Here is a 24,392-nt window from a genome sequence, read left to right as displayed (position 1 = left end):
AGCGCAAGAAGCCGTGGTTCCAGCCAGACTTGCTCTGCTTTAGTAATTTGAGTTTAACTTTTACCAAACAGGGACAAAAATATCTTCAGATTCAGAATCACGCCAGAGCATGAACTAAATCAATCAACTAAAAATGATCAAAATGTTTTTTTTTAAAAGAGAAACACCACTATATGCAATTCATATATTTATTGCAGATTGTTTGTTCTTTCTTGATGGATAAAAGGCAACAAAATATCTTAGATCACTTAAATGACAACTAATATCAATCTCATTCTTTATATTTTGCCTCTCACCGTATGTCTCAGTTCAAGTATGGCCCGAACAACGACTTCTGCAACACTGGCCGTTTGGGGAAGTCGTGGCCTAATGGTAAGAGGGTTGGACTCCCAATCGAAGGGTTGTGAGTTGGAGTCTCGGGCCGGACGGAATTGTGGGTGGGGGGAGTGCATGAACAGTTCTCTCTCCACCTTCAATACCATGACTTAGGTGCCCTTGAGCAAGGCATCGAACCCCCAACTGCTCCCCGGGCGCTGCAGCATAAATGGCTGCCCACTGCTCCGGGTGTGTGCTCACAGTGTGTGTGTGTGTGTGTGTTCACTGCTCTGTGTGTGTGCATTTTGGATGGGTTTAATGCAGAGCACAAATTCTGAGTATGGGTCACCATACTTGGCTGAATGTCACTTCACTTTCACTTTTCACTTTCACTTTTCCCAGGCATTAATCTGGAGTCTGACAGTTTCTGGAAAGGGTCTGGCTGTGCATCACACCAGTTGTTGCCACAGTGATCACCTCATTGCCCGTAGAGGACAGTGTTTCCAGATGTGGATTGAGCTTTTCAGGGCATTCAATCCAAAATCTGACCAACTTCACCTGGAGCTGAAACTTGGTCGGTTAGGTCCTATCGATCAGTCTAGCGATGATGTGATTTTAAGACCATCACTGTTGTTTACAGTGCTATTTCAGTATCATTTATATACTATTTCGCATTCATTTTGTATCTTCTGTTTTCATTGTAATTTTTAAGTTTTAGTAATTCTGTTGTGTTTGTGTCATTTTATTTATTTTTTATACATTTTTATTTAATTTTTAGTTATTTTATTACTTTAAACTACAAAAATAAATGAGAAATGCTGCCTTGGTAACTAACTGAAATAAACTGAATGTTTTTTTTATTATTATTATTTGAGTTAATGAATATTTTATATTAAGTAACACAAGTTTTTTTTATATATATATAGTTTTAGTTTATGATGATAACCCTGGTTATTTCTTGTTGTTTTTATTCCACAGGGAATGTTCCATCAATTTGCAATGTCACTCTGGTGATTGTTCCATTAGTGGAAGAATTCAAGAAATGTCGCTGGGACGCCAAGATTGTCGAACGAGTACAAAACCGAATCAAACTGTGTGTGCACTCCTTTCCAACTGCTTGAACGCCAGTCAAGTATGGACAGAGCTTGGCCTTTGCTGGGGTCACCAACACACATAAGAGTTCCTGCAGAATGGACAAGGAGAAAAAGTTTTGAGAAAGAGATGTAATCCACTTATATTCCTCTCTTTCTCGTAGTGTTGAGGTGCTTTGGCATTCCTGCTCGTCCAGGAACAAACAATGACACTGATGTGTCTATGACAGTAGACATTTATTTTGATGAGAACTATGATCTGATTGATAACCTGAACCTGAACTGATGATTCAATCTGATAAGGTTTTGTATAAACCTCTTTCATTGTGTACAGTAACATCAGCATAGTGTCATGGGACAAGTACAAAAATAGAACAGTTTCTAAAACTGCTTATTATGAATATTTAAAAATGAATATTTTTTGCACACCTGTTATTAATAAATTATTACTGTTTATTACTAAACAGTTTATTAGTGCTTTGATGAGCACCACCTGTTGGTGAGAAATGTATATGCACTGAACATACATTGAATATTTTATTTTTTTGCAGTTTTGATCTAAACTTTGCAGTGTTCCTGAAAAAGCATAAAGTGAAGAATCTCCATTGCAACATTTTCTTGTATGCATTATTATAAAGTGAAAGTGAAAGTGAAGTGACATTCAGCCAAGTATGGTGACCCATACTCAGAATTTGTGCTCTGCATTTAACCCATCCGAAATGCACACGCACAGAGCAGTGAACACAAACACACACACTGTGAGCACACACCCGGAGCAGTGGGCAGCCATTTATGCTGCGGCGCCCGGGGAGCAGTTGGGGGTTCGATGCCTTGCTCAAGGGCACCTAAGTCATGGTATTGAAGGTGGAGAGAGAGCTGTTCGTGCACTACTCCCACCCACAATTCCGTCTGGCCCGAGACTAGAACTCACAACCCTTTGATTGGGAGTCCAACCCTCTAACCATTAGGCCACGACTTCCCTTAAAGACTCCGGAAATCCTGCTTTTCACTGGATTAGATAGTTTAAGCAGATTTAAGACATCTTCCTGCTTACACTAATTTGAATTAGTTAAAACTTACCGAAATATTTGCAGGCAGGTGGAAGCTATCTAATGTTCAAAAATAGTTTCTCTGTCTCCTCTATTTTGAATCTGTTCACAAAGATCATACTTCTAATCTTCTTCTTCTCTTCCATGTAGGAACTACCATGTGTGGAATGCGGCCTTGATGACTCGACCTGATCTGGTTTTGGAGGTTGGGAGGAGGTTGATTCCACTCCTCAGGAAACCAGTCTGGGCATCTTCCGTTGTGGCCTTGCCTCTGCTGCTGTGATCCGCAGCGGGCAGGTCTTCCTCAAATATGACACACCCTTTATTTTTGCTGAGGTATGAAAATGATTTTTAATTTAGTCATTAAGCATATACTGTTTTGAGGCAGTTATTCATGTAACTTGGATCTTTTTCTCAGTTTCTCTGTCTCACATACACACCATGGATGTTAAAGGTTCTTCATGGAACCATCAATGCCAATAAAGAACCTTTATTTTTAAGAGTCCAGAGACTCAGTACACTGTGAACCTGACCGATACATTTATTCCTAAGTGTCCTGGCCCTTACAAACTTCTGGCTTTGCTTGATTTTCCTCAGCTGACTCAGGTGCATGTATTCCTAGACATTGCTGTCAAAGAAAAGTGTACAATCTCTCAAATAAGCGGAGGAGCAGAAAGCTTTCAGCATGCTTTTCACATGGATTGATTTGCAGAGTTAAAAAAAGAGAACTTTAGATATGTAATCCATATAAAGGGTTAACCAAAGGGTGCATTTAATATTAGGAACTTGCTTTTATTATGATTTATGCCAGACATTGTTTTTATGGGGGTAATATTTTGGAATTATGTGATGAAATTGTAGTTGCACATATTTTAAGATAAAGTATTGAACTATTATAGTAATACACAACTTCAACTGCTTCATGTTGTTAGTCAACCTACCAAATAACAATATGTGGTTGTGTTCAATGATTTATTTACTCCTTTTAGCTGCACTGATAATCTGTCCTCACTCTTGCATCAATAAAAGTTTTTCTCTTGCAGTACTATGAATCTGTGGATGAAATGATCATGAAATCAACAACAACTCTATGGTTCTAATTAGGCTGTTGAGCATTACAGTATAGATTCATGTTTATAAGGTTTGTAAGTTTTTGTAAGTTTAAGCAATGTTTAAACTTTATTTAGTAAGTTAGTTCTTTGAACGTTTAAAAGGTTGCTGAAAACACATCCTGACATGAATAATTACACTTCTTAACCCTGAGGAATGTGGCATAATATGGAGAGAAAACAGTAAAAAATACCTAACAGATGTGGAATATAATTGCTGGGTTAGTGGCTTTAAAATGCTAAAAATATTCAAAGTTTCCCATACGATAACAAACATAAAAATAAATAGTCTGTCCAAGATGTATTTTAAATATGTACTAAATATATGTTGTAAACTGTGAAGCTCAGTAAAATCTATTTTCAACTCGAATATCATATACCAATAGATTTAAAAATATATTTCAGGAATATACCTTTCCATTCTTTTGAGACAGGGATAGCTGCAGCCTTAAGCCATTGACATGTAGAAAGTTGAATCAGTACAACATACAACAGAAACTACCCCTAGCCCAGACCTAATCCTACTCCCACACCCTGACAGACAGCTTTGTCGACCAATCATGACCTTTCTCCATGCCCATTGCTCCAGCCTGCAATTAACCCTACTTAGGATCTTTCAGTAGCCTGCTTTAGCCTTTATTTATTATTGTGTGTAATAGGCAACAAACCTTAAAGGGACAGTACACCCAAAATGAAAATGTAATGTTTATCTGCTTACCCCAAGGGCATCCAAGATGTAGGTGACTGTCACAGCAAAAAGGGACGGAAGCAAATGCAAGTTCAATAAGTTTAATGAAATAAGATAACACAGAACATCAGAGAGTAAACAAGGTCACACTGTGAATACGGGGTAAGAACTCCGATAGCCAGGGATCAGGTCCAGAAACAGACAGCAGGAGAGCGTGACACAGGGACTGAGATGGTCCCACGGTGAAACAAGAGTGAGCGATCATTGGTCTTTAGTGACACAGGAAACTATGAAGGACGAAAAGACCAGGCACGCACACAGGAGACTGCAACAACGATCTGACAAACACAAGACGAAAGACAGGGCAATAAATAGTGAGCTGGAAATGAATCACAGCTGCCGCTGATGTCACAAATAGCGGTCAGGCCCACATAAAACAATCAGTGATAATGAGACAAACACCAGACCCTACCCACCCAAGATCAAAATGAGACAACGGTTCTTCCAGCCGTGACACTGTTTCTTCAGTAGAACACAAACCAAGATTTTTAACTCAAACCATTGCAGTATATCACTTATAGTATAATGTAATTGGATGGGAATCCTGGTTTAAACATACGATAAAACAAAACCAAAAAAAAACATGCCAAATTAAACCCTGCAGCTCGTGATGATACATTGATGTGTAAAGACACAAAACGATCGGTCTGTACAAGAAACTGAACAGTATTTTAATGGCTTTTTACCTCTGATTCAGACAATGTCCGAACTGTTAGAACTCTCCTGAGCACCACCTCCTGAGCTGTTCTCTCAAGCAGGAGCATGAGGTGTCTTCTTCTTCTTGCTTTATGGTGGATTCCAGACTTATAAGTGCATTACCACCCCATTCTTTCAATTGAACCATTGACACTCCTCCTATGGTCCACTTGAGGGACAGGTGCCGGTAACACACTTCTAAGTCTGCATTCCAACATAAAGCAAGAAGTTTGCGGATATGCTTGGTCCTGGCAGATTTTAGAGACTATCTATACCTGGACATACTGTTTTTCCGTGCAATTCTAAAAACTTCCATGTTAGTTTTTCTGCATTTGCGTTCAAGTGGGGAAGTCGTGGCCTAGTGGTTAGGGAGTTTGACTCCTAACCCTAGGGTTGTGGGTTTGACTCTCGGGCCAGCAATACCATGACAATACCCTTGAGCAGGGCACCGAACCCCCGGGTGCTGAAGCATAAAAATGGCTGCCCACTGCTCCGGGTGTGTGTTCACTGCTATGTGTGTGCACTTTGGATGGGTTAATTGCAGAGCACGAATTCTGAGTATGGGTCACCATACTTGGCTGAATGTCACTTCACTTCAAGATTCAGAGTATCTTTTGAGGATTTCCTGAGAGAATGGATATTGCTCTGGTATCATAGCGTTTTTCAGTGTTTCTGTCTGCCGCAGCTTGGTGTTGTTAACCCTCATGTGCAAAATGCTCTTGCACCCTTCAGGATCAAGAGTTTCTGTGCAGAAACATAGAGAACACGTGCAACTAGAAACCAGTGAGTGTGCACTTTAATGATGAAGTCTCTGACGATCACAGCATTGCGTTCCATCTCGTGGAGGAGAGCGAAATGGTTCTGGGTGGATATATCAAAAACCGGTGGCGGAGGTGGATATGTCCTCACCTGGGGCCTCCTTGCCGCTTCCGCTGGTGGTGCACCCAGGGTACGTGGTGGCCTGCAACGGAGTGAAGGAGACCTGGGTAGATTGCATCCTGGCTGCATAGGGCCTGTGCAGAGAAACACATGGAGTAAAGGTGGTGGGAGTGTTAGCAGCTCACTGTATACTTACCCCCGGACTTGTGAGCATCAGCCTGAGATGTTTCCAGTGGAACTCTCCGCTCAGCTGGGCCTGCTTCCCCAACAAGTCACAGATCTGCTTGAGATCAGGTTGAATTAATCTTACCCACAGCTAACAATTCTGGCATGCTTCACTCCCAGATCATCGTTTTTCACCTCATGAATCTTTGAGGGGTGTGTGATATCAGTTTGTCTGAGCTGACATCTTTGGTGCTGATGCAGCAACCAACTGCATTTTTCAACACCAGAATTCCCATCACATCTCTGCTGCCAGTAGACTATAATTGTTCTCCTAGAACACAATCAACTTATATATCCCTTGACTTTTCTTAATTTTCTCTTGAAGTTTGAGTTGACAAGATAATTGTCAGGAAGAAATGAACTAAAATTATTTCACACAAAGACATTTTAAGTAAATCCATTTTGACATGGATTGATTTTGAACTGGATTAAAGGATGGATTGATGGATGGTCGGTCGGACTGAATTAATACTGAATAAATTAATATTGTCCTTTTCATTGTTTTCTGTCAAGTTTGAAAAGAATTACTAGACACACTGTAGTTATATAGATTTGCTAAAGCCTTTGCAGAGTTATTATTCATTTAATAATGTGCTGAACAGTTGATTTATGGATGTATTTGGGTCATTTTAATTTAATTGGTCATATTAAAGGCTTTTTCTACTTATTTTCTCATACGCCTTCTGGGTGGAGGATAAGGTTCAGGTTGGGGTTGGTGAACAATTATATTGTCCCTAAAAAATTAAATAAAATCATGACATACTTGAAAATGCTTTTTATAAAAAAAAAGTTTATAAATTCAAAGGTGCATAATGATTTGAAGTTATGAAATCAGCTTCCATACTTCCAAAAATTGTATTAAATTTAATTAAAGAATAAAACATGAAAATTAAATAAATACATTCTCTTGCATGATAATTTTCATATTCATTTTCTCTGCTTTCCAATTTTATGAGTCATTCTATTTAATAACTGACTAACAGTCATATATCAAAGAGTCATCCTTGTTCTGACAATCATGAGAATAAATGTAAGAGTAATAGACTCTTAACAATGCTGCAATTTACTTGCAGAGAATGTATATACTACTTAATGTTTATGTTGCATTTTAATTATCGCTATATACATTAACATTCTCTCAGAGATTGAGATATCAGAAACATTTTTTAAGCAACATGTGTCTATATATTTCTTAATGACCCTGTTTGTTAATCTCTGGTATAGATGTTAATCTAAAATTAAAGTTCAGAACAACTCAACTAAGATGTTAATTTGTCCCATTAATTCTCTAAAAGAAACAATTAAATGAATATGACTCAAAATCCTTTAATGGCTTTCTTAAGAGGACAACTATTCACACTTCAGCTATGAGCTGTGGATGGGGTGGAGATGGAGATGTAGTATAAATATCCCGTCTGCTGTAGAGACAAACTACAGAACGAGCCACAAGCTGGTTAAAGCAGGACTTACTGTTCACTTTCTGCAGCAGTTTTCAGTTCAGTTTCTCTTGAACAGACAAGGACAACATCCATGTAAGTAATCATCTCAGACATTGTTTGAAACTTTTTCAAATTATTAATTTCTATTAGAAAGCTGACATCTAGAATTCATAGTTTTGTGGATCAAGAGTTGTTTAAAAAGTATTGTACTGGTATGAAATTTATATAGTTAAATTTTGGGGGAACAGCCTGATGTTTCATGTAAGGATATGTCTTTTGCTGTCTAGTAATTGCAGCTTAAAAAGAAACTGGAGATCTGATTTCTAAGAACAAAGAGACTTAATTTATGAATTATTAACTATCTACTGACCAATTACAGATCACACTCATGACTCTCATTTCTTTCTTTTTTGCCCAGCATGCCTTTTGTATACAACCCATACAAAAACCTCTGCAGCGTTGGCCGTTTCCCAGCCATTAAACTGCAGGAGTACAACTGGAGGAAACCAGCATACTACACACCGGTTCACACCAACCCTCGCGTTAACCCATGCACTATCCCTTATCATTACCCATATGTTAACCCTTGCACTGACCCATGCACTACCCCTTATGCCTACCCATATGTTAACCCTTGTGTTAACCCATGCACTACTCCATATGCTACTCCTTGCGCTACTTCATATGATTATCCTTGCGGTACTTCATATGATTATCCTTGGGGTACTTCATATGATTATCCTTGGGGTACTTCATATGATTATCCTTGCGGTACTTCATATGATTATCCTTGCGGTACTTCATACGCTAATCCTTACGGTTTTGTTGCTCAATGCCATGATTATGACACAAAGGAAGTCGTCGTCAAGAATTATGTGGATGACTGTACAAGCACGCAAGTCTGTGGAGCAGAGAGTAAGAGTCTTCACATTTTCTTTATCTTTGTCCTGCAGTGTATGATGGGAAATGTGTTATTCTTACTCATAATAACTCAATGAATTATTTGTTTGATAACCAGTTACCTGTGTTCTGCTTTTATGTTTTCTCAGATGCTGTCCTCCGGGTGAGTAAAGTCGACCTTCTCAAGTGCAGGACCGGACTGAATCGTCAGGAGCATCACACACATTGTTTCCTTGATGACCATCTCATCGTCCGCAGAGGACAGAGTTTCAACATGTGGGTTGATCTGTGCCGTCCTTTCAATCCCAGTTGTGACAAGCTTCACCTGGAGCTCAAACTAGGTTAGTTTCTAAATGATCCAAGACAACAGAGAATAAACTGTATCTACATATGTAGAGGAGGAACATGTGAGGAGCTGAACCAGCATTTCTACCATCACTGGAATCTCTTGTTGTTTTGTATGTTTAACAGGTCATATCCCATCCATCCGGGACGGCACTTATGTGATCGTTCCAATTGTGGAAGAATTCAAGAAAGACTGCTGGGGGGCAAAGATTGTGGAACGAGCCCAAAACCGAATCAAACTGTGTGTGAACTCTGTTCCGACTGCTTGTGTTGGACGATACCAGCTCAGTGTCGTGACACACTGTCCAGGAGGAAGATTCACTTTACCTTATGTTCCTGAAAATGACATTTACATGCTGTTCAACCCCTGGTGTAAAGGTACGTGTTTTATTATACTTTAATATAACAACTGAAACCTAAATATGAAAATGTAATAGAGTGAGGAAAGAAAATAAATGCTTTTCCATTTAAAGTCCATTGTTCTCTTCATCAGATGACTGTGTGTACCTGAGTGATGAGGCGGAGAGAGCTGAGTATGTGCTGAATGACATGGGCAGAATCTACTACGGAACTAAGCAGCAGATTGGCTGCAAAACATGGAACTTTGGTCAAGTAAGAGCCAAGATTTCATTAATATATTACGAACGTTCAACGATGTTCATGATATGTTAGAGACTAAGGCACCGCTATGGTTTCTAGTTTTTCCTAACCTTCCCATACTTGAGAAATAAAAGTGCACAATATAGAATGAAGGCTTTTTTTTACACAATATCTAATTTTCTTCCTCTGCGATCTGTGATTCTTAGTTTGAGAAGGGAATCTTGTCTGCGTGTATGTATGTGTTGGAGAAGAGCTGTACACCTTGCTCAGGGTGGGGAAGCCCCATTAACATTTCCAGAGTGGTTTCTAACATGGTGAGTCTTCATTTCCTTCTTATCAACACTTTTTTTATTCAGTATTTCTATAATATTTTCAGTTGTCTTTCCTTATCAGGTTATTGCCAGCAAAGGCAGTGGTGTGCTGGTGGGTAACTGGTCACACTGCTATGGAGATGGAACTGCTCCTACATCCTGGTGCAGCAGCAGTGCCATCCTGAAACAGTTCTACAAATGTGGAGGAACGCCAGTCAAGTATGGACAGAGCTTGGCCTTTGCTGGAGTCACCAACACACGTAAGAGTTCCTGCAGACTGGACAAGAAGAAGTTTTGAGAAAGTGATTACAGATGTAATTATTTTGTTGTTCTTCTCTTTCTCGTAGTGTTGAGGTGTTTGGGTGTTCCTGCTCGTCCAGTTTCAAACTTCTGTTCTGCTCATGACACTGATGTTCATTTGTCAACTGATGTCTACTTGGATGAGAAATTTCAGCTGATCGATCACATGAACCGTGATCCAATCTGGTAAGTATCATTACCATTTATAATGTCACCAAGAGTTCCTCTGAATGTCCATGAAGTGTTTCTAGATCTGTCTTCTTCTCTTCCATGTAGGAACTACCATGTGTGGAATGAGGCCTGGATGACTCGGCCAGACCTGCCATCTGGTTTTGGAGGTTGGCAGGTGGTTGATTCCACTCCTCAACTGACCAGCCAGGGCTTCTTCCGCTGCGGTCCCACCTCTGTTGCTGCGATCCGCAGCGGGCAGGTCTTCCTGAAGCATGATGTGCCCTTCCTTTTCGCAGAAGTGCGTTATTTCCTTTAATTTACCATTGCATACAATTTACAGACAGCGATTATAACTTCTGATTCCTGTTGTGGCTCTAGGTGAACAATGATAAGGTTTACTGGCAGCGGAGATGTGACGGGACCTTTGGTGTTGTTCATATTGAGAAGGATGTAGTAGGTCACTGCATCAGTACCAAAGCTGTCGGCTCAGATCAACGTGTAGACATCACAAATTTCTACAAACACCCATATGGTAAAACCCACAAGCATTTCACTTAAAACATCTGCTTTAGCCCCTTAATACTTTGAACCATGGCTTCTAGAAATGATGAAGTTTGGTATCTCTCCTGGGATTCAATCATATGTCCGTTTTACTCTGTCTTTAATTGATCAGGTTCTTCTGAGAAGAGCACTGCTTTGGAAACAGCTCTTCGTCATGGCTTGAGAAGATGCACATACCCACTGCCCTGTCCTGAGGATGTTGTCTGTGAAGTCAGCCTGAAAGAGGATGGACTATGTGTGGGCAAGGATGCCTTGCTTTACATCAATCTTAAAAACAAATGCAGCTCACCTCGTAGCGTCACCCTCTACAGCCAGGCTGCAGCCACGTACTACACCGGAGTCAGGAAGACCTTCCTGAAGAGAGACCAGACATGCATCGAGCTCAAGCCCTCTGAATGTAAGAAATCATAAAGAGTTAAAAGATAAAGCTGAATGTGAGAAGTGATAGAGTTGCAATACATGATACCACCCAGTTGGCTTTATGCAGCTTATGGGTAAAGAGACTTGTAATGAAAGCATGAGTATTCATTCAGTGTTTGTCATTTTTGCTATAATAGGCAGAGCTCTGGAATGGACCCTGAGTTATGACGAGTATAAGGAACACCTGGTGGATCACACCTCACTGATGCTCAACCTCTTTGGACACGTGGCTCAGACGAAGCAGGTTCTGGCCACCCAGTACAACTTCAGACTGCGCACACCAGATCTTGTTGTCGCTGTGAGTTTAAAGTTAGAGTTTAACTGTTGAATCTTTTGATTGGTTGGAATTATTTAGTGTTAAATTGTGTCTTGTATGTGCTTCTTCTCAGCCTGTAAGTGATGCTGTCTTGGGTCAAGAAGTGCCAGTCAAAATCACTTTCCAGAATCCACTGCCTCGTGTCCTGAAGAACTCTGTATTCCGCTTTGTGGGACTTGGACAGCAGCATGCAAGAGTTGTCAACTATGGGTAAAATTGATTTAATTACTCAATAAAATAATTAATTATTTTTGCACTAATAATTAGTAATTATATAAATTATGATTGCTGAACATAATGGTAAATTCAATATATATTGCTAAACAGTTTTTATGATTATTTAATAATAATAAAAAATAAATATATATAGTAATATAATCATCTTTCCTTCTTTCACAGTGACATTGCAGGGAATGCCACAGTGTGCCTGACAGAGAAGTTTATTCCCACGTGTCACGGTCCACAGAAACTTCTGGTCTCACTGGACTCTCCTCAGCTCACTCAGGTTCATGGATTCTCCAACATTGCTGTCAAACAGCATTGTTAAACCAATCAAACAACCAAAACAGAAGAAACGTCATGGCTCCACTGAATAGAAAACGTTCACACTGAATTGATTTGCAGTAGACAATTGCAGACAAATGCACTAATGCTTTATGCAAGACAATATTGTCTTTTCATCTTTTCTGTTTTTTTTTTTTTTTTGTAGTCTTTTGGAAATTGCCATTTATGAGTTTGAAAGCTTATAAATGTAATTCTGAATATTAATTTACAAGTTTTTCCTCATTTAAAAGCTGAAGTAATTGTATAATGGTGTTGGTTACTCTGTCCTGTGTAGCTCAAATAAAAAAAAAATACAAATAAAAAGAATCCAGCATAATAAACTGTGTCAGTTTGTGATATTCAGAGGGATCTATTAAAATGACCCTTTACTCCTCTTGTCATGTTATGCTGTACATTATTGTCTTATATACTTTCATAACATAGAATTTAATACACAACTATCCAAACTTTTGCAGACTGCTTGTTTCTAAAACCTCAGAATATTAATATACTGTAGACCAGTGGTCAACAACCTGTCGATCGCAATCTTTATCACGGTGCCAGCTGCTGCCGGCAATAACAGAAAAATAAGTACAAAATTTTTTTATCATATTTTCCCCATTTTTGTTCTGATTTTTTTGTACTTATTTTACTTGTTATTTCTGGGGAGTTGCTGGGACAGTGATAAATGGATGCATGGGCGTAGAATACAGGGGGATATGGGGGATGAGTCCTCCCCTCTTTTAATAAAACAAATTCAATCCCCCACACTCCGGAGGAGCAGGAGCCCACCATGGTGGAACAGAAGAGCACCACGACAGAACAGTCTGATCGGGAACCCACAGCAGAGATTGTCTAGAGTCTAGGAAAAACTGACACAGAAAACAGAAACCATATACAGTCTTAAGGACTGGGGCAGGGAACACAAGAAGTTCATCAGTATTTTCCATGGTGACAACTTATTGGTACCCTTTAAGCTCACCCGTTCCCATTAAGCTTTATTAAAAAATATTGGTTATTTTAAGGGAACTTTTTAAAGAATAATTGTATATATATATATATATATATATATATATATATATATATATATATGTCGGGTCTCGGGGCTAATCACCTGTCTTTTTTGGTGTGTGTGTGTTTATCACTTGTCAGCTCACCGTGTCTACCTGTTTGAGTTTTCCCCGCCCTCCTTGTTTCTGTGTTGTGAACCTTGATTGCTCGCCACCTGTTTTCTGTTCTTCTAATTTTACACCTTTATCATTCCCTGTGTTTCTCTGCCTATTGTCAGACTGTTGTTACTCGTTTCAATAGCTCGGATCTTCTAGCAGTTCTTAGCACTCACCTTTGTCGTGTCTCGTCCTCAGGCTCCAATGTGTTAGCTGATCTCTCTGCCCCCTGTTCTTTCAAAGCGCAGAGCTCTTGGAAGATTCCTGTCCTCATCACTCCGGTCTCAGCGGTCATACGAATTGCCGTGGAGTGTTACTCATCGGCCGTGTTTCAGATGCTTCGACTATTCATCCAGTCACTACGAGTAATCCAGTGAACGTGACTCATCTGCTCTGACTCCTCTGCTTTAAATAAAGCCTTGTGTAAACCCGCATTTGAATCCTGCCCATTTCTCCTGATATATATATATATATATATATATATATATATATATATATATATATATATATATATATATAGGCTATATATATATATATATATATATATATATATATATATATATATATATATATATATATATATATATATATATATATATATATATACAATTATTCTTTAAAAAGTTCCCTTAAAATAACAGCATATATATATATATATATATATATATATATATATATATATATATATATATATATATATATATATATATATATATATATATATATATATATACAGTGCTTTAAGTGGCAGGTACGCACCGGTACCACCGACCACTTCCAAATATAGCTCTTGAGCTTACCGCCACCTCTCCATGGTCAAGAACATGCTTTTAGTGTACTGGTATGTTCATTTGGACATCTGTTTTAATAGAGGTTTTGATCCTTTGCCTGCGCTGCCGCTTTTCAGAGAACCCATCACAATGCACGCTTCCTAATTCTTCCTAGTTCGGGGAATGGAGCGTGAATCATTTGAACCAGTTCGGGAGTTCGGAGCGGGTTCGCAAATCATTTGAGTCAGTTCGGGAGTTGGTAGCGGGTCTGCGAATCATTTGAGTCAGTTTGGAGATTGCGAATCATTTGAATCAGTTCGGGAGTTCGGAGCGGGATCGCGAATCACTTGAGTCAGTACGGGAGTTCGGAGCGTGTTCGCGAATCATTTGAGTCAGTTTGGGGATCGCACATCATTTGAATCAGTTCGGGAGTTCGTAGGTTCGGAGTGGCTTGATTCGCGGCTCATTTGAATCAATTCGAGAGTTCGGAGCGGGTTCGCGAATCATTTGATTCAGTTTGGGAGTTCGGAGCAGGATCGCGAATCATTTGAGTCAGTTTGGGAGTTCGGTGCGGGTTCGCGAATCATTGAGTCAATTTGGGTATTGCAAATCATTTGAATCAGTTCGGGAGTTCGAAGTGGCTTCGCGGATTATTTGAATCAATTCGAGAATTCGTAGGGGGTTTGCGAATCATTTGAGTCATTTCGGGAGTTCCAGCAAGTAATGCAAGCATGGGCGTAGGTTTAGGGGGGGACGCTAGGTACTAGTCCCTATCAATATTTTGAGATGACAAATTTGTCCCCACCACTATTTAACAAAAACTGCTATTTGGATCTTTGCACTGCTATTTGGATCGATTCTAACGGCCAGGATGACGACAGTACAAGAAACGCTGTAATTTGATTGACGGAGGGGTATCTGACAGGCTATACGCGCGGACCGGGACTACTTTTGTGCTTGCACTAGCAGCGAGCGGGTGATGCGCGCGCTGTGTGTGTGTGTGTATGTGTGTGTGTGTGCGCGCGCGCATGTTGACGACGCCGACAGTAGGTTACCAGGGCTGTCTCTCTGCCACATACAAAGGCCAGAGTAAAAACATTTTAATATTCCGTTTTTTTTTTTTTTTTGCCCCTTTTTTTACTTTGTAGATGCCTTATGGAAAAGGGACATAAGAAGCTTTTTCATAAAGCAGAGTCAGAGTAGTGTAAGTAAGCAAAATAACTAGCTAGCCACACAAATAAACTAGCAGTAGTGACTGACCAGGCTTTCAATTGCATATTCTACTGTGGAAAATAGTATTAACTGGTGATAGTATTACCCAGGATAATAGAATACTACGTTAGCAAGTAACTGAATGTCAATTAGCCTTTACCTTAACTTAGAATCTTGCAGTCAACACAAACGTGAGTCTACTCTAGGGTAAATAGTGTTTATAATTCAAAAAGTTTATTATATTTATTTATTTAGATTTGTTATGTTTGTATTTTTTTGTTATTGTAAATACTAATGTACATAATAATTTATGTTAATAAACGTTTGGTTGTTCAGCATTACACAGTCTCAGGTGTTTATTTATTTATTTATTTATTTATTTTTTGAGAGTGCATTTATGAGATTATACAGTTATACTAGCTCTTTAGGGGCAGTATACCGGATGGTATATCGGGGTCAGGGCACAATATAGCGAGATGAAGTAGATTCACTTCTGTATTGTGATATTTTGTATTGCCAACAGTCTGAAATAAAAAAAGGAAATCATTAAATCACTGGTAACTTACAACAAAAGAATTTGGGGGGGGGGGGGGGGGCTGTATGGGGGTGTCCCCACCAAAGCTGAGACCAAACCTACGCCCATTAATGCAAGTAATGCCTGTGAATGATCCTTAGATCTTCAAGTGCAAATTATGTGTTGTTTTTATTTTTATGGTTTCCCTTGTCCTTTTATAATCATTTATTCACATAGCATTTAAAAATCATTAGTAATTCATATGAGTAACTGAGGAAAAACTCATGGCCTGGGATTTCAGGTTTTGTAGAGCACCATGAAAACCAGAATAAGCATGTTACAGATGCAGCTCAACACACACATGAAAAAAATGGAAATACAATGAATCCAAATTTCACCAACTCCTCTTTGCAACACAACAGGTTGCTATAGTTTTAGGCCTACTTCTTGTCAATTGAATTCTCATTGCTCATTTTGTTTCTGGAGTCGCAAACTAGCCAGATCAGATTTGACCAGACTTTTTTTTTAGAAAGACTTAAATAGTGTTTTCTTGTCAAACATAGTAATCTTTATAATGTGAAAGGATTTTTATACAGAAAAAAAATAGTTGTTGAAATAATTATTACTCAGAAATTGCTTGTAAATTTGACTAATAATTACAAAGAAATGTGAAGTAAATTAATTTTAAGGGGTATTTAATAATATATATATATATATATATATATATATATATATATATATATATATATATATATATATATATATATATATATTATTATTATTTTTTTTTTTTTTTTTTTTTTCTTGTGAACTGTATCCCTTTAATTTTCTCGTGAGTGATCCGACATAACAAAAGTTGTTCTGTACATTACATAACTGTGCCAACAGGTGGCAATACAGAATTGAATACAACTGATGGGGTGTTGCAGTATAGGTTTTCCACTTTACTGTACGTGTTCAGAATAACGACCTTCTTCATGTTGTGCAGTATTGTTCATTATTAATGTTTGGTGTAAACTTGCCTTAACCAAATGAATATATATATGAATTCTTGATGATACTGACCTTGTAGAGCACAGTGGTGATTAGAAAAGCACATACATTGACCAATGCAGACGACCAAAATCTGAAATGAACTGCAGTTTCATGAACTATGTTAATAGATCAACCAAGTACAATAACTGTAAGTTATACGAACGTGTCAAGTCAATGTATTAAAAAAAGCATAGTGATTTTCTGAGTGCTGTGAATAAGAAAATCATCCCTCAGACTCTTTTCACAGAGGAAGCTGAAGTGGCTTTGTGGTCTTTACACTTGACGTTACTGCTCTACTTTAATGACAGACCAGACACCTGTTTTTTTTTTTTTTTTTTTCATGAGCAAAAAGCCCAAATAACATAAACTGTGTCACCTCTTCTATGATTTAATGACAACACATTTGTTGGTGGGCTTCTTTCATTACATACTTTGTTATTTTTTTATATGCAAAAACTTTAAAACTTCAGCAAACACAAAAGGGAAGAAGAACACCGGTTATAATTTAGAACATGATATTCAACTGAATGCTTTTGAATTTTAGTATTCTCTTCTATAGTTTTATAAGAGAGTCACTTGTGCTCACATTTTCCAGTAGGCTAAACAGCTACGAATTTTACGAATTTAATAATTTTATCAAAATCATTGTCACTTGATTTGTAACTTCATTTGCTATAATGGGGGGAAATTACACGTAGAAGCAGGAAATAATTTACAACTTTCAAAATCATACAAAAATAGTTACATATGTACTCTTTGCCTTGATATGAATTGAGAAGTTTATTTATTGCACTCTGATAAATACGCTCTAAAAAGAGATTATTGAGCTGAGAGATAACAGGAAATCTATTTAATGTGTATGTGCAAGACCAGTGTGAGAAAAATAAATTTTATTTTAGCTTCCTAGACATCCATCTTTGCAAAAGTAGGCTACATCTTTAAATGGACATACAGTATATGTTGAATATATGACTGGATGTGATCAAAAAATCTGTAAACACATTTTTAACCAGTATTTCATATCCTTCTTAAAATGTCTATAAATGTGATCTTATAACTGGTATCATACCAATCATGCCTCTTTTTATTTTTCTAAACAAAATATGGAAGTGTGAACTCCTCTGTTAATTCGTTATGTCTCTCCTTTTCTCCACTGAGCAAGGAAGTGAAAGATATTGAATTTATGATAGTGTTTTCATTTATTACTTAGGCTTCTGCATAAAATACCCAGTCACAAAAACTCTAAAGCTATCTAATGACTGGGCTACTTTTGGCCTCCATAAACATAATTGCTTTTACTTAAATGGAAGACATGTCCCTAAACTCAAATGTTATACCTTCCACATGAAAGACCATTTAGATATGGATAATATTACAGGTTATCTACAGTGCGCAGGTAAATTTACATTTCTTTTCTCCATGTCAGACTCAGTGATAAAAGGGTGATGAATGCTGTTGTCTTTTTCCATTTTTCCTGTGGCGCTTTGTAATTGATTTAAAGATGGCATTGCTTAATTTAAAGTCTTTAGTATTTATGATGTTGTTTTTTGTGATGTAACGGTTAATACCCATTTTGATCAACATTTTCCACTTTTTATGTCACTTCTAGCAAGAAATTTATATTTCTGCAATGATGTCCACTTAGTTATCACCAAAGCTCTCTATATTTTGCTGTAGATCATTAAACCATTACTCTACCTCAGAAGCCTGTCCAAATGTCCTGTTCATGAGGTGCCTTCATGCAGAAACACTGCCAGCAAAGTAATTGCCTGATACCGCAGCGAGGCAGCAAGTCAGCTGCCTACGTTTTTGGATGCGGCCATTGTCTCTTTAAGACAAGTCATGTGACTTGGCGGCCATCTTTGAAACGCCTCTCAGGCATCCAAGTGCAGCTCCTATCTTTTTGAATGGGGGAATATAAAATTCTCCAAAACTGTTCACTAAGCTTATGATTAAATTTCAAATTCGAAATCAGCAATTAACCCTTACATCATAAATGTTGTTACTTTTGCTCAAATAGCATTATAAAAAGCTTATTTCTCAGGATAGATGAGCCAGTGTGCATGCGCACACTTTTATGTGATGAAAGTCAAGTTGAAGTCGACTAGTCGCTAATGTCATCATTAATGAACAAATAAGTCTTGAGCTGTGAAAAACACCCGATTGCGTGTGTGAATTATTTCTACATGGTAGTGTCTCTCTAAGTGACCCCGTGGGATTAAGTTATAAACAAACATATGCTTGAACTTTTTTAGTTTCTAAGCTATTTTATTGAGAAATCCCAGAACAGCGTTGACAGTGAATGATTCTGTGCGCGAGCGATCTGCACATGACGTATGAGCTACTGTTACTCTTTGTGTGTGCGTTACCGTGCAGCAGCGCATTCGATTAGAACTGCATTTAACTTACCTCTACAATAAGCTGTTTAGAATGTGCATTCTCCCGTTCAGTTTCAAGCATCCAGTAATATAATCACACGTCTTGTGGACCTTTCGGAGTATACATTTATTTGTCATTTTAACTGTTTGGAAACGGTGCGTAAATGTGGAAGTCCTTCAAACATGTATTATCCTTTTGCGCCCTCTATAAGATTTTGGAGCAAGAGCAAATGCCATTGAAGAGTGAACAAGAATTATTTCCAAGTTTGAAGAATATTTCAATAAACTTTTTTTCACTATAAAATACCTTTTATGCAATGGAAAGGTTCCATGGATGTTAAAGGTTCTTCATGGAACCATAGATGCCAAAAAGTACCTTTATTTTTAAGAGGGTGTAGCTGCATAAACTGGAGTCATATTTTATGCTCATGCAGTATTTTACTTTTACTCTGCATTATCCATTTAATAAATTGTACAAACAGTGACATAAACATGAAATTCATAATATACAGTAAAAGATAGAAGAAGAATAGATATATTTTAAATTCATATTGTAATATTTCCTGGATTACTTATGACATATTTGTTGGTGGGGTTCTTTCATTACTTAAATTCAGTTATATTTTTATTTACAAATAATGAGAAATTTACCCACAAGAAGTAAGAACACTTGTTATAATTTAGAACATAATTTTCTCACAACTGAATGTTTTTGCTGCTTGATAGAGAGAGGAATTATCCTGTAAAGTGGCACTTTATTTATTTACATTTTAATCACTCAGATCTAAAAGTTGTATATATTGGCAGAAGCTTTGCAATGGCGCAAAAAAAGTTATAACAAATAATTAGCTTCATCATATGAATAATAATAATAATAAAATAGCAGCAGCATCTCTATATGATTCACACTGTATTTTAAAATTAGTTCATTGCAGTTCATTGCAATCAGTAAAAGTACTTGAGTTTTCTGTTAATACATTGAACCCTGTGACTGATTTTTTGCCAATCTGGTTTGACTGGAATTGAGGTTTTTTTTTTTAAAGATCTTCACCAGAATCATTTTTAGATGATTCCTGAACTTTACTCCAACAAAAACGTAAAACACAGGGTTCAAGCAACAGTGTGTAAAAGCTAACATTCGGCAAGCATAATATGCATAATCTAGACCAATGCTCACTTCACAGTCTGTGAATGGATGGACGTTCAAAGATTTTAGGAACATGACAATGTTATATGGAGCCCAACCAATAAAAAACACCAGTGCAATGCAGAATATTAGTCTAACAGTCTTGTGTCTCTTATTAGTCCGTGATTTGGTGATTGTCTGAAGCATTCTGCCATAGCAATAACCCATGATTACAAATGCAAAGAGGAAAAAAGCATTTTGAAAATAAACAATGCCATATTTCCACTTATCACTGCCATATTCACAGTACGTGTTGTCAGACTCTATCATGACTTCGCTTTGAAGTGAACTAAGCAGTGCAATAATTCCACTCAGGATCCAAACGATAAAAGGAGAGACTGAAAGGCCTCTGCATCTCTCCCAGTCAGACAGAGGATGAACCACTGCCATGTAACGCTGAACAGTCATTAGAGTCAAAAACAACACGCTGCTGTAAAAGCCGAGGTAGAACAGAAACTTCACAGCTTTACAGCCAACGTCTCCAAATGTCCAGCCCCAGATGTAGTACGAGGCCCAAAACGGTAGTCCAAAAGTGAACAGCAGATCTGACAGAGCTACATTAAGGATGAAGACGTTGGTCAGGCATCTGAGGCTCTCGTAGAGTGCAAGGATGACCAGAACGAGGATGTTACCGATGCAGCTCAACACAACCACTGCTGTGAAAAAGATCGGAATAACAAAGGATCCGACTTTCACCACCTCCTCTTTGTGACACATCTCATCTTCATAGACTTGGCTATATTCATATGATGCAGTCTCATTAGTCATGTTGTTCGGAAACAGCAAACTATTTCAGTCAGAGCAGATCTGGTTTGTTTCTTTATAACCTATCGACGTTTGATGTGGAGAATCAACTCAAACGTCGATAAAATCTGCCTTTTCATTAAGACAAAACAAGAAAGAGAAAAAAAGTTAAATTAATCAATTTATCTACATTTATTCCAGTTTAAACATACCAAATTAGTTCATTAAACATTTAGTTCTTACCTGTTGCTTTCCTCTGTCAGTTTGCAAGACAATAAACTCTCTTCAGAATCAAACTAATCTGAAATGAAATATATAAGGCTTTTTGAGCTGACCTTGTTGAACAGACAGACGATCAGATATGTGGTAGAGGTGTGTGTTTTCTGTTTTCACTATTTATATACTTGAAGAGGAGATTTTTCTTCCTCTTTTTTTTTCAACAAACCTACGTACATGTACGCATGATGAACATTGACACAAAAAACCTTTCGGTGGGGTTTGGGTGTTTTACCATGATATTACTGTGCTTGACTGGCCAGCAAACTCACCTGACCTGATCATCTATGGGGTATTGTGATGAGGTAGATAAGTAATATCTGACAAACAGAGGAGTTGAAGGCTGCTATTAAAGCAACCTGGACTTCAGTAACGCATCAGCTGTGCCAAAGGCTGATCGCCTCCATGCCACGCCACACTGAAGCAGTAATTCATGCAAAAGGAACCCCAACCAAGTATTGAGTTCAAACCTGCTTTGGAGGTCTTAAACATTTTTTGTAAATCATTTTTTGATTGATCTTTGAGAGAATATTCAACATTTTGAGATAATGTAAATAACAAAAAATAAAGAACTTTTCCATGATATTACATTTTTTTTTAGATGCACTTGTAAAATTACAAATTTAATTTATGCATTTAGCAGACACTTTTATCCAAAGCGACTTAGAGTGCATTCAGGCTAACAATATTTACCTATCATGTGTTCCCGGGGAATCAAACCCCCAATCTTGCACTTGCTAATGAAATGCTCTACCTGTCATGACCTAGGTCTGAGTTGCTGTGTTTTTGTCCTGTTGTCTGTGTGCCTAGTCTCTGAACACATGGGTTTTGTTTTGACAGCTCATGTGTTTCTTCCCCCTCCCACTCGTTATCATTAATACTCTGTGTTCTGTCACACCTGTAGCCACTCTTTCCTCATTAGCTCTCCTCTATTTTAGTTCCTCTCGTGCGCTGTATTTTCTCAGACTGTCGTAAGTTGTTTAATGTTTGTCTGGAATCTTTCCCTCTCATCCTGTCAGACTTGACTGGTTCTGCTTCCAGCCCTGGCATCTCTTTTCTGTTGGGATCCCCAAGACCTGACTCCAGCCCATCTCTGAACTCTATAGTCTCATTTGGGGAGTTTGGTGGGCCTTCAACGCTGTGTTCCAAGGACGCTCAGATCGGTGTGACTTTGACGTTGTGTCACGGAATACGCTAGGAACGGTCCCCGCTGAGAGGTTTCTTTTTGGCCCTGTGCTCTTAGTGCTCACTCATTTGTTTCCCTGTATGCCCAGTGGGGGCGAAAAACTTTTTGTTACCTGCAATTGAATCCTGTGTATTCCTGACACTACCACTTGAGCTACAGGAACACTATAACTTGTATTTATCTACTGAACTTGTATGTATCGACTGCATTTATCAAGGGTGTGGACCAATCTGAGAACAACTGTGAGCGAAGAAAAGCTCTTAACTTTTTTTTTTTTTTTTTTTTATGCTTTATTAATTCAATGTCATTGACTTATTTCCGTGAGGAAGCAGAGCTGACCCCGTTGCTAGCTATACAGTTTTTTTTTTTGTGTGAAGATTTTGATTGGTTGGTTGTCCAAGAAGGAAATAAAATGACCCTTTTAAAAGTAGGATCTATTAAGCCTTCAATTTGAAATTACAGGTGTTTTTTTTTTTTTTTTTTTTTTTTTTTTTTTTTAGTTGCTGTCTGTTACGATTTACCTTGTAATAGTCACAGCAGAACAGACGAGAGCCGGACACTAGCTTCACTTTCACTTTTATTCTTCTTTTTTGTTTGTACCAAACATTCATTCCCATGTCAGCTACATCGCCCTCCACAGGTTAAACCATAACTCAATACACAACACTGTCATACTTAACACATTTTATAGGAAATAAACGGTGAAAATTTAATGTTTTGGTTACACAACGCAATATGTCACAGAAATCTGAAATGCTAAAAATGTCCCACATTAGGGCAATTCACCCTAACTACAGAAGAGTAAAGTTTTAAAAAATATTGAAACCCTTCGATCATTTTTGAGCAAGATGCTAACGGACTAATCGGATTCGATGATCTATGTTAAGTGAGCATATTATCTAAAACAAATAAAAATGGAGTGTTCTTTACAAAGGCCAAAAAGCTGAATCAACAAGTAAGTATTTTGCAATTAATTTCATAAGAAAATAGAAAAGGTCAATGATGGAGTCTCCAGAACGTGCACCGTTAAAGCCCTCGTGTGAGCGCAGCACTGCGCGGTTTAAAATAGGGTGACCATAGTTTAGTTTTCCAAAAAGAGGACAGAGGTGAGGAGCAGGGGTCTATAGTGTGGATGATTGGTGGTTATAGTAGTGCCCAAAGTAGCGCACTGGCCATATCCCACATTTTAAAACTCAAAATATGTAATTTCCATTGTCCTACCTAAGATAAATATTTTACAGTAACTGTTATGCATATTGATCATAAACACAGCTAAAAAGCTTCCTGCCACTGGCCCTCGTTCACAAAACTTAACAGCACACTTTTATCATAGGTAATGCAAAATTAATTTATGCAACATTTCAAACCTTTAATCCACGGGGGAAAATCAACCAATGTCAACAGTTTAAGAGTCGGGTTTAATTAGATTTGATGTAGTCCTAAATTAAGCAAATTAATATTTTTTTTTAAAAAAATGATTCTCATCCACGTAACAGCTGCTGAACCGTCGTGAATGGGTGTTTCTTATTTTAGCTCACTGAAGGTGGCAACCCTATGCATTGCGCAACACATGTATTCTCCCTCTTCAAGTTTTGTCCATTTTCTCCACTGCTAAAGAGACTCATAAACGTCTTGAATGTCCTCGTCAGTACTCTTAACAATTCTGGACTTTAAAACCTCTTTTAATGGTTAAGATGCTTTCTGAATTAGTTTTTTCTACACTAGGATATTTTTCTTTAATTTTAAGAGGAAACACCCACATGTCTCAGACTTTTCTTAGAATTTTTTTAATAGGAGCAACTCGTAGCACTAAGATTTTTCATGATTGAATACGGGCCTATAATGAGTTTCAAAGAACCAAATAATCCAAGATCATACAAAATCGTCATCAAATCCATCTCACTGAG

At 37.9% G+C, this 24,392-nt stretch overlaps 2 protein-coding genes and 1 long non-coding RNA gene across 4 annotated transcripts; 1 reads left to right on the top strand and 2 right to left on the bottom strand.

The window, feature by feature from the left end:
* Positions 1-4,339: 4,339 nt before the first annotated feature.
* LOC127944487 (uncharacterized) lies at positions 4,340-6,340 on the bottom strand. The gene is made up of 3 exons (XR_008150368.1): positions 6,084-6,340; positions 5,918-6,021; positions 4,340-4,590 (listed from the first exon to the last, which is right to left on the bottom strand). It is a non-coding gene; the product is annotated as an uncharacterized LOC127944487 (long non-coding RNA).
* Positions 6,341-7,495: 1,155 nt separating this feature from the next.
* On the top strand, positions 7,496-12,093 carry LOC127944389 (protein-glutamine gamma-glutamyltransferase K-like). The gene is made up of 14 exons (XM_052540278.1): positions 7,496-7,644; positions 7,970-8,466; positions 8,601-8,792; positions 8,923-9,174; positions 9,290-9,408; positions 9,603-9,710; positions 9,790-9,967; positions 10,055-10,193; positions 10,284-10,476; positions 10,557-10,710; positions 10,852-11,136; positions 11,297-11,457; positions 11,549-11,685; positions 11,875-12,093. The coding sequence occupies exons 2-14, from the start codon at positions 7,971-7,973 to the stop codon at positions 12,020-12,022; spliced, it is 2,562 nt and encodes an 853-aa protein (XP_052396238.1). The 5' UTR covers positions 7,496-7,644; position 7,970; the 3' UTR covers positions 12,023-12,093.
* Positions 12,094-19,228: 7,135 nt separating this feature from the next.
* LOC127944839 (chemokine XC receptor 1-like) lies at positions 19,229-23,082 on the bottom strand. 2 transcript variants are annotated; one of them, XM_052541147.1, is made up of 3 exons: positions 23,007-23,082; positions 21,267-21,324; positions 19,229-21,155 (listed from the first exon to the last, which is right to left on the bottom strand). In XM_052541147.1, exon 3 carries the CDS (start codon positions 21,045-21,047, stop codon positions 20,064-20,066), a length of 984 nt encoding a protein of 327 aa, XP_052397107.1. In that variant the 5' UTR covers positions 21,048-21,155; positions 21,267-21,324; positions 23,007-23,082; the 3' UTR covers positions 19,229-20,063. The 2 variants fall into 2 exon arrangements, with proteins under 2 accessions (XP_052397107.1, XP_052397108.1); XM_052541148.1 differs by lacking the exon at positions 23,007-23,082 and having other exon boundaries at positions 19,229-21,151; positions 21,267-21,399.
* Between the last annotated feature and the right edge of the window lie 1,310 nt (positions 23,083-24,392).

This window comes from Carassius gibelio, chromosome A23 (genome assembly GCF_023724105.1).
Source record: "Carassius gibelio isolate Cgi1373 ecotype wild population from Czech Republic chromosome A23, carGib1.2-hapl.c, whole genome shotgun sequence".
Classification (NCBI taxonomy): Eukaryota; Metazoa; Chordata; class Actinopteri; order Cypriniformes; family Cyprinidae; genus Carassius; species Carassius gibelio.
This window is presented reverse-complemented; position numbering and strand designations above follow the sequence as displayed.

Coding starts and splice junctions, on each gene's coding strand:
- LOC127944839 (XM_052541147.1), bottom strand. CDS start 21,047: ATGACTAATGAGACTGCATCATATGAATATAGCCAAGTCTATGAAGAT.
- LOC127944389 (XM_052540278.1), top strand. CDS start 7,971: ATGCCTTTTGTATACAACCCATACAAAAACCTCTGCAGCGTTGGCCGT. Junction 10,194..10,283: donor ATGAACCGTGATCCAATCTG/GTAAGTATCATT, acceptor TCTTCCATGTAG/GAACTACCATGTGTGGAATG. Junction 11,137..11,296: donor CGAGCTCAAGCCCTCTGAAT/GTAAGAAATCAT, acceptor TTGCTATAATAG/GCAGAGCTCTGGAATGGACC.